This window comes from Eriocheir sinensis, chromosome 31 (assembly GCF_024679095.1).
Source record: "Eriocheir sinensis breed Jianghai 21 chromosome 31, ASM2467909v1, whole genome shotgun sequence".
Taxonomy (NCBI): domain Eukaryota; kingdom Metazoa; phylum Arthropoda; class Malacostraca; order Decapoda; family Varunidae; genus Eriocheir; species Eriocheir sinensis.
This window is the reverse complement of record NC_066539.1, coordinates 2,576,859-2,593,768: the sequence shown is the minus strand read 5'-3', so window position 1 is coordinate 2,593,768 and position 16,910 is coordinate 2,576,859. Positions and strand designations below refer to the sequence as shown.

General features: G+C 46.6%; 1 protein-coding gene across 1 annotated transcript in view; it reads right to left on the bottom strand.

Moving 5' to 3' along the window:
- Positions 1–3,297: 3,297 nt before the first annotated feature.
- Positions 3,298–16,910, bottom strand: part of LOC127005790 (uncharacterized) — a 176,026-nt gene continuing 162,413 nt past the window's right edge. Inside the window, exon 5 of the mRNA XM_050874892.1 lies at positions 3,298–3,409. Coding sequence (XP_050730849.1) covers positions 3,406–3,409 — 4 coding nt within the window. The 3' untranslated portion in view covers positions 3,298–3,405. The remainder of the gene's footprint in view (positions 3,410–16,910) is intronic.

The window sequence follows — 16,910 nt, the reverse complement described above, 5'->3', positions numbered from 1 at the left end:
TTTTTTTTTTCACAACAAAGGAGACAGCTCATGGGCACAAAAAAAGGAAACAATAATAAAAAAAGCCCGCTACTCGCTGCTCCTACAAAAAAGAATCAAAAGAGGTGGCCGAAAGCGAGGTCAATTTCGGGAATAGAGGTGTCCTGATACCCTTCAAACCTTCAAACGAAAAAGTCCTTAAACCCGTCGACCAATGCCTGTCAAAGCCTTTCTCACACTTGTCCCCTGCATGGAAAAGCCCTTCAACATACCCTTTCAAAATATGTTTCCACTGATTTAAGCACCCTAAAACAATGTGATCCTTAAACCTTTAGACTTATCCCCAGCACACCTTCCTCACACCTGTCTTCTGTGTGGAAAGCTTAACATACCCTTTCAAAGTATGTTTCCACTGATTTATACACACTAAAACAATGTGATCCTTAAACCTTTAAACTTATCCCCAGCACAACCTTCCTCACACCTGTCTTCTCCTGCGTGGAAACAATGTGATCCTTAAACCTTTAAACTTATCCCCAGCACAACCTTCCACACACCTGTCTTCTCCTGCGTGGAAAGCTTAACATACCCCTTCAAAGCCTGATTCTGTTGGTATATGCACCCTGAACTGTAGTGATTCCTAAACTCTTAGACGAATCCCCGGCACAGCCTTCCTCATACCTGTCTCCTCCTACGTGGAAATCCCCTTAACATACCCTTTCAAAGTATGTTTCTATTGCCTTATACAGCTTAAAACGAGGTGATCCTTAAACCCTAAGAACGAATCCCAGCGCTGCTTTTCATTTTCTCCCCTCCCACGTCTCCTCAGCCAGTCCTCTTTAACTTTTCCCTCAAATCCTTTAATGCAATTTCACACCTGCGAAGCCACAGGAAGCGACAGTAAGGTCAAATGAATACCCTTTTGACCTTTGAAATCCCTCACTTTTTATTTTTCACAACCCTTTCTATAATACTCTTTTTCCTATTTCCTATTTTCCCTTTAGCTGCTTCACTTACTATAAAAAAAACACTCCTATTCACTTCCCCGTCTGATATTCATTGCCAGTGCCCCAGCTACCTTCCCTTTCTTTCCTGTAACCACTAATGACCGTTAAGCCGTTTTCTCTCTTTCTTCCCGCGTCTCAGCACCTGGGAGCAACAAGTGAGGTGAACGGGGAGTCCTCGTGAGTCACACCTTGCTAGCGGGGCGTCGTCTGCGTCACCTGGGCGACGGTGCTCACGCGTCGCAGACCTCGCCACGTAAGATCTTGAGGTGACCCAATTTCCTCCTTGATTCATAAGTTTCTGGTGATATTTGTTCGTTTTTCCCTTGATCCCTTGCCTTTTTCATGGTACTAAGGCTTTTAATCTTTTTTTTCTTTCTTTTTCTTTTCTTCTTGTTTTTTTCTTTTTCTTATTCTTTTTCTTGTTTTTTGTTCTTCTTGTTCTTGTTCTTGCTCTTCCTGTTCTTGGTCTTCTTTTCCTTCTCCTCTTCCTTCTGTTCCTGTTCCTTTTCCTCCGCCTCTTCTTGTTCTTCTTGCTCTTCTTCTTTTTGTTCTTGCTTCTCTTCTTGTTCTTGTTTTATTATTGTTCTTGTTCTTGTTCTTCTTCCTTCTACTCTCCCTCCTCTTCCTCCTCTTCATTCTCCTCCTCCTATTTCTCCTATTGTAATATATCAATGCGAAACCCATCTGTTCATTTGAAAATCGCAATAATAATTACTTCATTGCGATAGGAGTAAAATACATGCTCTCGTAATACTATATATAGCAAGTGTTTTGCTCCGCTCTACAGGTTATAGAAATGCGTGACGACTGCATTTGACAGACCCAATACTACCCTCACTTATATAATTCCACGTTTTCTCCTCTTTTTTCTTATATTATTTCTCTTCCTCCTTTGCCATCATCCAATACTCTTACTACCCTGCGTCCTCGTCCTCCTCGTCATCCTCTTTCTCCTCTTCTTTGTCCTTCTTCTCTTTCTCCTCGCCCTCCTCCTTCGTTCTCTCCTTGTCCTCCTCGTCCTTCTCCTTCCTCGTCCTCGTCCTCCTCGTCATTCTCCTCTTCTTTCTCCTTCTTCTCTTTACCCTCGCCCTCCTCCTTCGTTCTTTCCTTGTCCTCCTCGTCCTTCTCCTTCCTCGTCCTCGTCCTCCTCGTCATTCTCCTCTTCTTTCTCCTCCTTCTCTTTCCCCTCGCCCTCCTCCTTCGTTCTCTCCTTGTCCTCCTCGTCCTTCCTCGTCCTCGTCCTCCCCCTCCTCCTTTTCTAGTGGAAGTTACTCGCACAATCCATAAAACTATTCCGTGAGCCATTCTTTCCTCTCTCGACATTAGGCAATTGCTACTTTTCTTGCCGAACTGTGAACAACTTTAACAGCTATACTTTCTCTCTTCATCTCCGTCCGCCCTTTTCTTTTACTCTCCATTCGGTTTAAATAGTCTTACCCGCTGTCTGTTTCATTAATTTCTAAAGTCGCGGTTCGTCCCCACTCTTTGCTGTATAATCCTCTACTCTCCTTCTTCTCTGCCAGTTGTTGTTATCCCTTGTAAGTCTTGTATATCTTTTTTCTCTGTCAGCTCATCTCCTCCCTTCCCCTCTTCCCTGTTCTTCTGCCATATCGACTTGTCTTCAATTCATATTCTTCTTCTCCTTTTCACGCTCTCTCTTTTTCCTCCTGTCTCTCCTTTCTGTCAGCTAATTCAACCTTTCTTCTCAATCAACTGTCGTGCCTCGCCCATTCCCTTTCCTTTAGTCATATATAATTTTCTTCAATACATATCCTTTTCTCTCCTCCCCTCTTCTTTCCTTTCCTCTCTCTCCTTCTCCTTTTGTCTCCTACTCCCTTTCTCTTTTCCTCACTTTCTCTCCTCTTCCTCCTTTCCTATCACACCCCTTTCTTATCCTCCTCCCTTTTCCTCTTCCTTCTTTTCTCACTTCCTTCCTTTATCTCTTCCCTTTGTCTCCTCTTCCATTTTTCTCCTCTTTCTCTCCTCCTCCCTTTCTTTCCTCCCTCTCCTCCTTTTCTCTGTCCTCCCTTCTTTCCTCTCTCACCACCTTCCTACCCTCCCATCTACTTTCCTTCCACTTCTTCCTCCATCTCCTCCTTTTCTCTGCCCTCCCTTCTTTCCTCTCTCACCACCTTCCTACCCTCCCATCTACTTTCCTTCCACTTCTTCCTCCCTCTCCTCTTTTTCTCTGCCCTCCCTTCTTTCCTCCCTCACCACCTTCCTACCCTCCCATCTACCTTCCTTCCACTTCTTCCTCCCTCTCCTCTTTTTCTCTGCCCTCCCTCCTTTCCTCCCTCACCCCCTTCCTACCCTCCCATCTACCTCCCTTGCCACATCATATCACTTACCTGCGCGACGCTCTACTTTCCTTCCTCCCTCCTCCTTCTCCTCCAGGTGTGTCATGCCCGGGAAGAGTCACTCACCTGAAAAGAGAGAAAACAGGACATTAACGAGGTGACGGGCAAACAACCTGCCAAACACACTCTCGCTTAATTAGGTGTTGACCCATGACGGTGAAAAATATGTAAAAAAAAAAAAAAAAGAGACAAATCGCTTCATATTAACTACACAACGTCAGAGTATTTGGGGCATAATGAGGTTAAACACGCATCATCCATTACACACACACACACACACACACACACACACACACACACACACATACTCACAAAACCATTAATATCGCGAGTGAAGAAGTCCTAGTACATGTTAATTTCGCGTATCAGGCCTAGTTCTGCCAATTCCCCCACTGGCCTTGGCTCATCTCACTACTTGAACACACACACACACACACACACACACACACACACACACACACACACACACACACACACACACACACAGATACTTCATAACGCCGGGGCAAATTTACTGAAGAGCATTTTGAAACACTATGTAGGTCAGTGTTACGCGCGCTCACGGGGGAGGGGGGGGGCGGGGGGGAGGTGATGGTGGTGGTGGTGGAGCGTGGAATAGGTCAAGTTGGCGGCTGTGTGGATATTGGTGGTGTTGCCGCGGTAGTGTTAATGGTCGTGGTGGTTGTGGTGGGAGTTTCATAATAGTTAAGTGGTGGTGGTGGTGGTGGTGGTGGTGGAGATTCTGTGGGGGATGTCTTTGGTGGGGGTGTTTGTGGTGTCTGCTATATAGTGGTAGTGAGGGCTTTGAGGATGCTTTTTGTAGTGGTGATGGAAGGGTGATGGTGGTAGGGGTGTTAATGATGCTTCACGTGGTGGTGTTGGTGGTACTGGTGGTGGTGGTGGTGGTGGTAGTGATGGCTCTGGGGATGGTTTGAGGGTGGTGGTGGTGGTAATGATGGCTCTGGGGATGGTTCACTGCTAAGGGTGGTGGTGTTGGTGGTACTAGTGGTGGTGGTAATGATGGCTCTGGGGATGGTTCACTGCTAAGGGTGGTGGTGTTGGTGGTACTAGTGGTGGTGGTAATGATGGCTCTGGGGATGGTTCACTGCTAAGGGTGGTGGTGTTGGTGGTACTGGTGGTGGTGGTGGTGGTGGTGGTGGTGGTAATGATGGCTCTGGGGATGGTTCACTGCTAAGGGTGGTGGTGTTGGTGGTACTGGTGGTGGTGGTGGTGGTGGTGGTAGTGATGGCTCTGGGGATGGTTCACTGCTAAGGGTGGTGGTGTTGGTGGTACTGGTGGTAGTGGTAATGATGGCTCTGGGGATGGTTCACTGCTAAGGGTGGTGGTGTTGGTGGTACTGGTGGTAGTGGTGGTAGTGATGGCTCTGGGGATGGTTCACTGCTAGGGGTGGTTGTGTTGGTGGTACTGGTGGTAGTGGTGGTAGTGATGGCTCTGGGGATGGTTCACTGCTAAGGGTAAGGGTGGTGGTGTTGGTGGTACTGGTGGTAGTGGTGGTAGTGATGGCTCTGGGGATGGTTTGAGGGTGGTGGTGGTGGGGAGGTGGTGTGTTGAGCGAGGGGGATGAACAAGTCTAAAAAATATCAACAAATAGAAGCTTGCCACACGCCTCCCCCAAAATGAGGACACGAGGGCAATAAACAAGCGGACAATTTGGTTACAGAGGCAGCCAGGGACCACCAGCCTGTCCCTGCACCCGCTACATGTTGCTTGTAGGATTTTTTTTTTTAACAACAAAGGAGACAGCTTAAGGGCACAAAAAAAGGAAACAATAATAAAAAAAAAAGCCCGCTACTCGCTGCTCCTAAAAAGAATCTGAAGAAGTGGCCGAAATATTGTTGTTATTCCCTCAAGCTCGTATAATTTTATGAACCTTTTCTCTTTATTATGCTCCGCTCTTTATCTTATTTTATATATCACTGGCTCTACTGTTTATCATAATTCATGTCCGCTTCGATGAATTTCCGATTGTTTAATAAGTGCCTTCCTCTTTCTCGGTTCCTCAGTGTAATGGTAGAGGCTAATGATCTCTCTCTCTCTCTCTCTCTCTCTCTCTCTCTCTCTCTCTCTCTCTCTCTCTCTCTCTCTCCACACACACACACACACACACACACAGGCACAAACTAATTGCACACAGTAAACATAACGTCCAACCTTTATTTCTTGTCCGTATTTTTGCCATTTTTCTCACAATTAGTGTATTTTTGATAACGTAAAACAGTTGAACACAATAGCCAGCCGGGCAGCCAACCTTCCGACCAGCCAGCCAGCCAATTTTCCAACTAGTCAGCCACCAAGCCGCCTTTCCAGCCAATCAGGTAGTCTTCCAGCCAGTTATCCAGCCAACCAGCCAGTCGGTCATCCCCTGAGCAGGCTAACCAATCAGCCAATCATCCATCAACCCACCTGTTAAGCTACTCCGCCAGTAAGTCAACTAGTCATTCAGAAATTAGCCAGCCAGCCATCAAGCGTATTAGCCAGTCAGTTAGAGTCAGTCAATCAGTCTAATAGTCACTCAGCCAGTTAGCCAGTCAGTTAGCCAGCCATTAAGTCTGCCAGGTAGCCATCCATCCATTCAGCCAGCCAGCCATTCAGTTAGTCAGTCAGTCAGTCAGCCAGTCAGTCACCCAACCAGTTAGCCAGCTATTAAGTCAGCCAAGCAGCCAGTCACCAGGGAGCCTAACAAACACCCGTCGCCACATCTGTTTTCCCGAGCCACTGATGACTTAGGACGGCCGGCTAATGGATGACCTTCAGCCTTCCTCGGAGGGGAGATTAATGGCAGCATCCTCCCAAGTGCCGCGGGATGGCCTCAGCGCGACAGACGAAGACGCGGATTGGGGTCAACCTTCCCCCCCCCCATCTCTCCTCCCCCGCTCAAAGTCACGCCACGACCTCCTTTAGCCTCGTCATTTGCTGGGTCCTGGTGGTCGTGGAGGCTGAGGTGCTGAGCGTCGGGCATATCCGCCAAGTCGCCTGTGTCAGCTAGGCAGCGGTGCTCACGCGTCTCAGAGCTCGACATTAAGGTTTTGAAGTGCCCAAGCTCCTCCTTCAATGATACTTTCCACATGTTAGGTCGTCTTTCGCTTAATTCTACACCAACGCATCACAAGAGCCACCACCATCACGCAGCCACCCTTACCATCACCATCTCCATAACGACTAACCCCTTCTTCACCCCCTCCACCACTAACACCACTATCACCATCACCACCACTATCACCACCACCAGCACCATCATCCAAGTTAACATTCACACTTCTCAACAGCTCTTTTCGGTTGGAGTCGAGAGAATACCACGCTCACCCACCCCTGCGTTGCGTGTGTCCCCCTCCTCCTCGTGGCAGGGGTGAGGGGTGGCCTGCACTAATGGGAGCGTATGGGTGTGCCTTTGTTGACTCGTTAGCGGCGCGCAGGGGTAACCGGGGACGAGAGGAGGTGTTAAAAAGATACTCCGTGAAGGTTAAGGAGTCCAGGATCGATACGAGAGATGCCGTTATAAAAGTTTCCATAAGAACGAGGACATTTTTGAGAAGTTAGTGATGGATTGGAGAGGAGAGAAGACTGTAATATGTTGAAAAAAAGATTAATGAGTCAGTGAGGCTTACACAGTGACGTCAAGCCAAAGGTTACCTCACGGCTCGAGGCCTTGATGGTCCTTATCCGCGTCCTGGGTCATTACAACTTAAGGGCTTAGAGGACACGACCCCCACAGGAAATTAATTAAGAAGATCAGAATCAATGGAAACAATGAAGGTAGACATATCAACAAAAGTAAAAAAGAAGGTAGAGGGTCTAATGAGTGACTGAAAGGATAATATACATAAAAAAAATCTACAGGGAACGAGAATGTATAGACTATAACTTGACTACTGAGTGAACTAATAAGATCTGACGGGACTAAATGAAAAAAAAGGAAACCAGGAAAAGCTAATGAATGAGGAAGGAAAACAAAAATGGGAAGCACGAGTAATATTGAGTCCACGTCCCCGTGAAACTAATTACGGACTTAATGAGACAGAAAAGTAATATTACATAACACAAATAGGAGCGGGCGAGGACTGACAACTAATGAGATCGAAAATTAATATTAGACGACACACGCATAGAGGCGGGGCGGAGCACTGACGACTAATGAAAAATGAGTATGAGGCGAGCTTGTGAGTAATGAGGGTGAAAAGTGGGTCAGTTTGGACTAGACAAGGTAATAAACACGACCTCAGAACGGTAACGATCAACAAAAAAAGCGAGGCGAGGCGAGTTAATGAGCCCCAGCTTTGTGTGTGTGTGTGTGTGTGTGTGTGTGTGTGTAATTCACCATGATCTTACCACGGGATAGACTCACGATCGACAGCCAGTACCGTCCATGATTGAGCTTGCTGCTACAGGTGACGAATCTTTGGCTATGGCTGATACCTCACACCCACCCATACCCAGCAGGCGGGACACAACTACTAATTGAAGCTCGGCACCTATTCATTGCTTGGTGGACAGGGAGCACGGGGTAAAGGAGACTGCCTACCCATCTGCCCGAGCATCGAACCCGGGGCCTCTCGGTTGTGGGGGGAGTGTGCTGACCACTTCACTATAAAGCTCCATCACTAATTAGCTTTGTTTTGAGAGAGAGAGAGAGAGAGAGAGAGAGAGAGAGAGAGAGAGAGAGAGAGAGAGAGAGAGAGAGAGAGAGAGAGAGAGAGAGAGAGAGAGAGCGTTTAATCTACGGTGACGCATGGCCGCAGTTCATTTAATCATTCAGTGACGGAAGGGACGAAGGGATGATACAGAACAGACAACTAACACCAAGGACTCGGCGAAAACTGAAGAGTTGTAGGTTTTGGTTTGCGTGGTAAGAAGAAGCACGTATGTTAACAATTAGGATTCTTCACATAACATAAGAACAAGCAGCCCTTCTTCTTGCCTGCTAATCCAGTCAAAGAGTCAATCAGTTGAAAGAGATATAGTAGTAGTAGTAGTAGTAGTAGTAGTAGTAGTAGTAGTAGTAGTAGTAGTAGTAGTAGTACATTGTATTATTAGCAGGAGAAGGACGAGGTGGAGCTGTTGTAATGATAAAAAGTAACAGTGGTGGTTATTGTATAATTTCAAGATAGAGTGGAGGAATTGCAGTTGAATAATCATAGCTGAGAACAGAAATAGCTTAAGAAAAGTAGTAGTTGTTAGCTGTATTGTACGTTTAAGTAAAAGGCGTAGTAGTAACAGTAAAGTAATATTTGTAGAAGCAATTGATTGTCTGACTGGGATAATAATGTAACTCAAATATTCGAGATGATGGAATTGTGACTCACTGATATGTGTTGACTCAAGAAGCATCAATGCCCTTTTTTGCGTACGACTGACATGAGTAAAGAAGTATGTTTCTTCAAAATAACGCAGTACACCAAGTAAGGTAAGTAGAGATGAAGACGTAAGTGATAACATGACTTCAACAGTTTCCCTTGAATGGTCCCGCTACACAGTTCTCTTAGTCGCAAATACACGTTTTCTTCGGTGCGTTTTGCCAATATGAGGGTGAACTATAGCGCGTGGACACACACACACACACACACACACACACACACACACACACACACACACACACACACACACACACACACACACACACACACACACACAAAGTATATTGCAGTGGTGGTCATGACAGTTTATCTTCCACCTTCTTCCCTCACTTCCTTTTATTCTCCACTTCCTTCCTTTACATCCCAACTTCCTTCCCTCAGTCCCTTACTTCCTTTCCTCACACTCCTCCTTCCTTCCTCTCTTTCAACGTGCCAGCAGCCGCCAATGCAGTAACGGCGCCTGTGTACGTTTGTTTTCTCTGAAGGAAGTAAAGGAGTAAAATCGAAGCACCTCAAGACGCTTCCGATACGTTACCTTAGACATGAAATAATGTAAAAGCCTCCACGTGGTCGAATCTGATATTACGTGTCTTGTACGTGTCAGGCATAGGATAGAAAGAAGGGTGGAGATAGATGTGAGTGGACAGGGTTTGAGTAACTATTGAGAATTACTCTTAGGTGAGAGCACATCTCATCTCGTCGTGTATGGTAACACAAGTAGATAAAAAAACGTAGACAGACATACACAGGCAGACCGACCGGCAGACAACCATAATTGAAAATAAATTCATTAAATTCTCTGTGCGCATGAATTTTTCTTTCACAAAAATAAGCATGACTAACAAATGTACCAGAATTCGCTAAAGTGACAGGCAAATACTCTAAAAATAAATAGCCTCACCAATATAAAATGTAAAAATAGAATGTAAAAGATTCACGAACAGTCGAAAAATAAAAGGAAAACGAATCAGTCTCTGGACGGAAGCAGTGAAAGAGGAGCGGGGAAGCGGCGAGTGTGGACCACCGCGGCGAGGGTCACCACTGCCTAGGGAAATGAGAGACTTCCTCCCTGCGCCGCCCCGCTGCTGGCGCCGCGGGGACGGGTGCGGACAGCCCCTCTGGCGCCGCGGCAGGAAACGAACGGCAACGCGGGCGCTCACTCGTGTAGGCTGTATGCACGGAACGACCCTTTGTCCACTCTGGTGCCGGTGAGGTGAACTTTCCTCTTTGCCTATTTCTCCCTCTTCCTTACCTTTTTTTTTCTCTTGCTCTTCCTCTTCCTCTCCTGCTCCTTCTTTTATTCCTCCTCCTCCTCTTCCCCCTTCTCTCCTTCTTCCTCCTTCTCCTACTCCTCCTTTCCCCTGTCTCTCCTTCTCTCTCCACTCTCTTCCTGGCATAAAAGAGAGAGAGAGAGAGAGAGAGAGAGAGAGAGAGAGAGAGAGAGAGAGAGAGAGAGAGAGAGAGAGAGAGAGAGAGAGAGAGAGAGAGAGTGTGTGTGTGTGTGTGTGTGTGTGTGTGTGTGTGTGTGTGTGTGTGTGTGTGTGTGTGTGTGAGGCGTGGGCTGCTGCTATACGGCGCCCTCCCAGCCCACACACTTCTCGGTAATCAGCCAACATTTCCCACCACTTGCAGGGAAGCACCTTCTGGCCGGGGTTTTCTCCTGCCTCGCCTCCGCCTCTCCTCTGCGGTTCTACAATTTTTCCTTTTCTTTTTCTCTTTAATCTTCCGCCTCCACGTCCTCCTCCTCCTCTTTCGCTTCAGCTTTTGACCTCGTTTGGCTTTCCCTCTTCTTATTTTCCTCCTCCTCCTCCTCCTCCTCCTCCTCCTCCTCCTCCTCCTCCTCCTCCTCCTATTCCTTTTCCTAAATTTTCTTCTTTCATTAACTCATATTTTCTCAAAGGCAAATTTCCAAGAATGTTATCCTCTCTCTCCTCCTCCTCCTATTTCTTTTCCTAATTTTTCTTCTTCCATAACTCAGATTTTCTCAAGGGCAAATTTCCAAGAATATCATCCTCTCTCTCCTCCTCAGTCTTGAATCCTGCTTTCGTTCAGTCTCTTCACAGATAATCAACTTAATTTTCCGCCCAAGCAGAGAAAGAGAGACAACCAGCAAGCTATCAACTAACCTATCACCCGGGAAGCTACATTTGATCTGGACTTAATAGCTATTCAGATAAACAGTCAGTCAACCAAGCTTCTAATCAACCAGCATTGCCACTCTCCACCTGCACCATTTAGTCCCAGCAACCACTAACGCCAACCAGTCCACCTGCCAGCCACCGCGCCACCTTTCCGCTCAGTCCAGATTAAGGAGTCAGCCATCGATTAGAGCGAAGACATTAAAACGCAAAATGAGAAAAATATCAGAGAGGAGATTAAGAAGTCGGCTGCCGATTCGAAGGAGGACATTAAGACGCAATTTTAACGGAAGCTCAGAAAAATAATCATCAAGGGAAAGTGGTTGGAATGGGTGATCGTTATTACGGAAATGCGTCAAGATCCACGCATGTTTTAGCGGCGCCGGAGATTGCATATGTGGAGTGAGTGTGTTGTGAGGTCTTAGAACATTACAAGTCAGCAAGTCAGTCAGATAATGAATCCTTACTCTAACACTCAACGTACACTTTCTTTCTATTTTTGGAATGGGTGATCGTTATTACGGAAATGCGTCAAGATCCACGTATGTTTTAGTGGCGCTGGAGATTGTATATGTGGAGTCAGTGTGTTGTGAGGTCTTAGAACATTACAAGTCAGCCAGTCAGTCAGATAATGAATCCTTGCTCTAACACTCAACCTACACTCTTTTTCTGTTTTAGGAATGGGTGATCGTTAACCTGGTACCTGTGGGGATCATGTTTCTTAAAGGCCCCTCTAAACGAGAATAGTGAGAAAAAATCATCACTCACGCACACCATTTCATTATATATATATCAACGCATTTGTGATCGGTTTACGCATCATCTATTTTTGGGGGTTTATATCATGGCACAAATTTAGCCCGTCGCTGCTACCAGGTTGATACGGAAATGAGGCAAAATCCACGTATGTTTTAGCGGTACCGGCGACTGCATTTGTGGAGTGAGTGAGTGTGTTATGCGGTCCTGGAACATTGTAAGTAAGCCAGTCAGTCAGCCACTCAGCCTTTACCCAAACCTTCACATTGTACGTTTCTATAGCCGCAAACATCATATCTTATCAACCCTTTACTATGCTCCTTCTCTGTTAGCTATATGCCCATCTTTAGCCATAATCATACTATCCTCTCATCAACCCCTTTATCCTTTTAATCCTACGTTCTCCTTTAGCTGTAAACTCCCTATCCTATTCTCTTAGTAACCCCTCACTTTATCCTTTTTAGTCCTACGTTCTCCTTTAGCTGTAAACTCCCTATCCTATTACGTACCCTTTCCTTGGCCATTTTTTTTAACACTATGTTCTATTTTCGCTGTAAACACAACACTCTCTTATCTATCCCTTACTTTGCCATTCTTTTTTAAATCCTACCTTTTCAACCGACCCCAGAACTGTCACTCCACCCCTTCTCAAAGTTTAAAACTGTCTTATTTCTCCAATCTTCTCCAACCTCCTTCCAAACTCCCTATTTATCCAAGCTTCTTCTTCAGCCACTTAAGCCAGGCTCCCCATGTCTTCGGGCAGTCATCATTAAGCCATCAGCCAACCAATCAGTCAACCAGTCAGACAAGTCACTCCCCTTCTGTCCTTATAATTTTCTCTATCATCTTACTTTCTAATGTATACCTCCACCCAGCCACCCACAGAGGCAGCAACCGAACCGCCAAGCCACGCATCCAGCACTCAGCCAGTCAAGTCAGCCACCTAACCAGCCTTTTGAGTCCTCCAGCCAGCCACATAAGCAACCAGTTAGTCAGCGTTCTCTTATAACATGCAGACAACGTTATCATTAAATTACCTCCCTCTTCAGTCAGCCTCAATGCCTCGCTCCCCTCAGCACACGCCCCTTAATCCAGCCTCACTGCATCTCATCAACAGTTTCACCAAGCTTCAGTGCTTTAATTTACCACCTCCGGCTAACTTGACATCCTCCCCTCTCTACTTTCACAATCTTTACTTCTTTTCTCCGTCACAACCCACAACTTGCTCCTCTGCCTCCCTTCCGTACCTTCAGTTCTTTCAATGCTTCTCTCTCCCTCCCCAACCTGCTTCTCTGCCTCCGTTTCCTACCTTCAGTTCCCTTCAATGCTTCTCTCTCCCTCCCCAACCTGCCTCTCTGTCTCCCTTCCCTCTCTTCAGTTCCCTTCAATGGTTCTCCCTCCTTCCCTCATTTTGTACAATTGTCTCCATTTCCTACCTTCAGTTCCCCTCAATGCTTCTCTCTCCCTCCCCCATCCTGTCTCTCTCTCTCCCTTCCCTATCTTCATTTCCCATCAATGGTTCTCTCTCCTTCCCTCATCTTGCACCATTGTCTCCATTTCCTACCCTCAGTTCCCCTCGAAGTTTCTCCCTCCTCGACTTCCTTCGCTTCACTGTTTACTTTCAATTTCCTCTCAATGTTTTTTCCTCCTTGCCTTAATAAGCTCCTTCACTGCCTACCTATCCCACCTTTATTTGCCTCTGTTCCTCCCTCGTTCCCTTAATAAGCTGCTTGACTTCCTAGCTACCCAACATTAATATACCTTCAGTACTGTTCCTTATCTTTAAACGCCTAGCTGCTTCAGTGTCTCCTATCTCCATCTATATCCAGGTTCAGCTCTTCCCATACATCCACACAGTCTCTCTGCTTCTCTCCCACAATCACCGCCTCGCTTTCCCATCTCCAAGATAACCTCGTTTCTTCTCCGACTCCTAAATCAAAACTCCTCACAGCCTCATCACTTCCCAAACTCTTTTTCTCTCCCTAACTCACCGCGCCTCGCTTCCCACCACCAGGAAAGGGTCACCACTCAGCCCACCCTTGCAGTAAGCCCTCACAGCCTTGCCATCCGTCTCTCTTCCTGACTCATCGCCTCGGTTCTCCACCACCAGGAAAGGGTCACCACTCCCTCCGCCCATCCCTGCAGAAAGGCCTCACAACGTTACTGCTTCCCACACATCAACACACCCTTTTTGCTTCTCTCCCTCACTCAACGCCTCGCTTTCCACTTCCGCAAAACCGTCACCACTTCTCTCGCCCCTGCTATAAGTCCTCACAGCCTCGCCACTTCTCACACTGCCACACAAGTTTTCCGCCTTTCTCGTTCCCGGGTCATTATTCAAAGACTCTTCCGTTCCTCACACCGACTATTTCCAAAGACCAAAAAGGAGATAAATCGGATGGTACTGAGTGTTTCTTCAGCTTCACAATATATAAGAAAGGTCAAACTGCCACCAAGGTCATAGAACAACCCCTGGAAATGCCCACAACTACGAAAACATGCCCGAGTGTTTCTTTTTCAGCGTCACGATATATAAGAAAGGTCAAACTGCCACCAAGGTCATAAAACAACCCCTGGAAATCCCCACAACTACGAAAACATGACTGAGTGTTTCTTTTTCTGCGTCACGATATATAAGAAAGGTCAAACTGCCACCAAGGTCATAAAACAACCCCTGGAAATGCCCACAACTACGAAAACATGACCAAATATGTGGTTGTAAAGTGTTTCAGAATATGACCCCCTGATTCACCGCCTAGCTTCCCTACCTCAAAGAAAGCGTCACCACTCCTATAACCCCCGCTACAAGTCCTCACATGCCCACCACTTCCCACACATTAACACAACCATTCCATCTGTCTTCCTCCCTGCTCGGTATTCTCAGGCGACGCTTACTCTTCTCGCATCGACTTTTTCCAGAGCACAATAAGAAGATAAATCGAGCTGTATTGAGTGTTGTTTTAGCCTCATGGTATACAAGAAAGGTCAAACTAACACCAGGGGGATAAAACTACCCATGGAAATGCCCACAACTCCTATGAAAACCTTGACAAAAATGTGTGCTTGGGAGCCAAAGTATTTAAGAATATGACGATCTCTGCTTAACGCCTCGCTTCCCCACCTCAAGGAAAGCGTTACCACTCCTCCTATCCCTCCAGCATGTCCTCACATCCTCAACACTTCCAACAAATTCACAAAATCTTGGCTTCTCTCTCCCAGACTCACGATCTCGTTTCCCCACCTCAAGGAAAGCGTCACCACTCCTTCCATCCCTGCAGCAAGTCCTCACATCCTCAACACTGCCAGCACCTCCCCACTCACCCCCTGCACCCCCGAGGCACCCCTGTGGAGGCAGCACGTGGCCACTCCTCCGCCGGTGTGGGTCAAGGCCGCCTGTCTCTGTGTCCGGGCTATCTCCTGCGCGCCTGCCTTCCGGCGCTCTCGAGGGTAAGAGTGGCCGCCAACATTGCGTCTTGCATCTTAGTTTTAATTTACCTGACCCTTTGGAGTCGTCTGGGGGAAGGACTTATGGCTGTAGCAGTGGAGGTGGAAGAGGAGGAAAAGGAATAGGAGGAGAAGGAAGAGTGGGAGAAGGATGAGGGAAAGGAGGATGAGGATGAGGATGAGGAAAAGGATAAGGAAAAGGAGGATGAGAAGATGGAAAAGAAAGAGAAGGAGGAGGAGGAGGAGGAGGAGGAGCAGGAGGAGGAGGAGAAGGAGCGGGAGTAGGAATAGAAGGAGGAGAAGGAGAAGGAGAGGGATGAGGATGAGGATATAGAGATGAGTCCTGCTTTGTCTGTCTGTCTTTCTGGCTCTCTTATGTAGGTCAACGTGAGCACACACATACACACACACACACACACACACACACACACACACACACACACACACACACACACACACACCGGTCGGTGTCGCCACACGTACAGTCATACATACACATGTACATTATAATATACACATTACAACACACACACACACACACACACACACACACACACACACACACACACACACACACACACACACACACACACACACACACACGCCGGGGCAGCAGTAGCATCCCTTCCTTCCCTCCCTCCTTCCATTACAGCACATCTACTTTAACGAGCGTGAGATGCAGCCCTGCTCTACTTCTACCAACACACACACACACACACACACACACACACACACACACACACACACACACACACACACACACACACACACACACACACACACACACTACCCTGACTCCCCTCCACACACACACACACACACTATCATCATCCTCCAACATCACCCCCCTCCTCACTCCCCCACCACCACCATCATCTCCACATCCTTCTCACGTATCTCTCCCTGAACAGCATCACCACTGGGACTTAGCACACACACACACACACACACACACACACACACACACACACACACACACACCGACTAACACCACCACCACCACCACCACCTCCTGGAGCGTCACCTCAAGCGGACAGGCGAGGATAAAAGATGAATACAGAATAGACGAATACCAGGAAGAGGATGTGCTTGCAGGTGAGAGGAGGAAAGGTAAGAGGAGGTGGCTGAAACAGGTGTGATAAAAGAAGGGGAAGTAAAGGCCATGATGTGTGAAGTGAAGATGAGATAAAGAAAAAAAGTTAAGGAGAGGTGGCAGAAACAGGTGTGATAAGAGAAGGGGAAGTAAAGTCTGAAGTGTAAAGTGAAGATGAGATAAAGAAAAAGGCAAGGGAGCTGAAAAGGGTGGAACAAATGAAGGTAAAAGAAGGGTCAGAAAACGATGTCAAGTGTTAAACGGAAAATGAGATGGAAATAATTGTCAGTGAACGATACGAATGAACAAATAAAAGGAAAATGGGAGATAAAAACATAGATAGCTAGATAGATAGATAGATGGATATATAGATAGACAGACAGAGAAAAAGAAAGAGAAGTGGAAAAAAGAGTTAACAATGGACAATAGGGCGACAGACAGACACAAGCAAGATACAGTCAGCGAGGTGCGTGCGTCACAAGGATAAAAAAAAGAACAACAAAGCCGCGGGGAAAAAATGTACGAAGATAAGATTAAAAAAGGAGACTAACAACATACGTAACGAATAAAAGAGAGCGATATGACGTCAATGGAAGGAGGGTAAGTGAAAAAAAAAGTAAATACAAAGAGGATGGAGTAAAATATGAAAAAAAGGTTACAAGAAAAGAAACAAAGGAAGAGAATGAGCGAAAAAAAAAGGTATCGTAGGAGCTTTGTAAAGGTCAGAGGAGAATTGAATTGAGATAGTAAAGACAAAGGGGGGG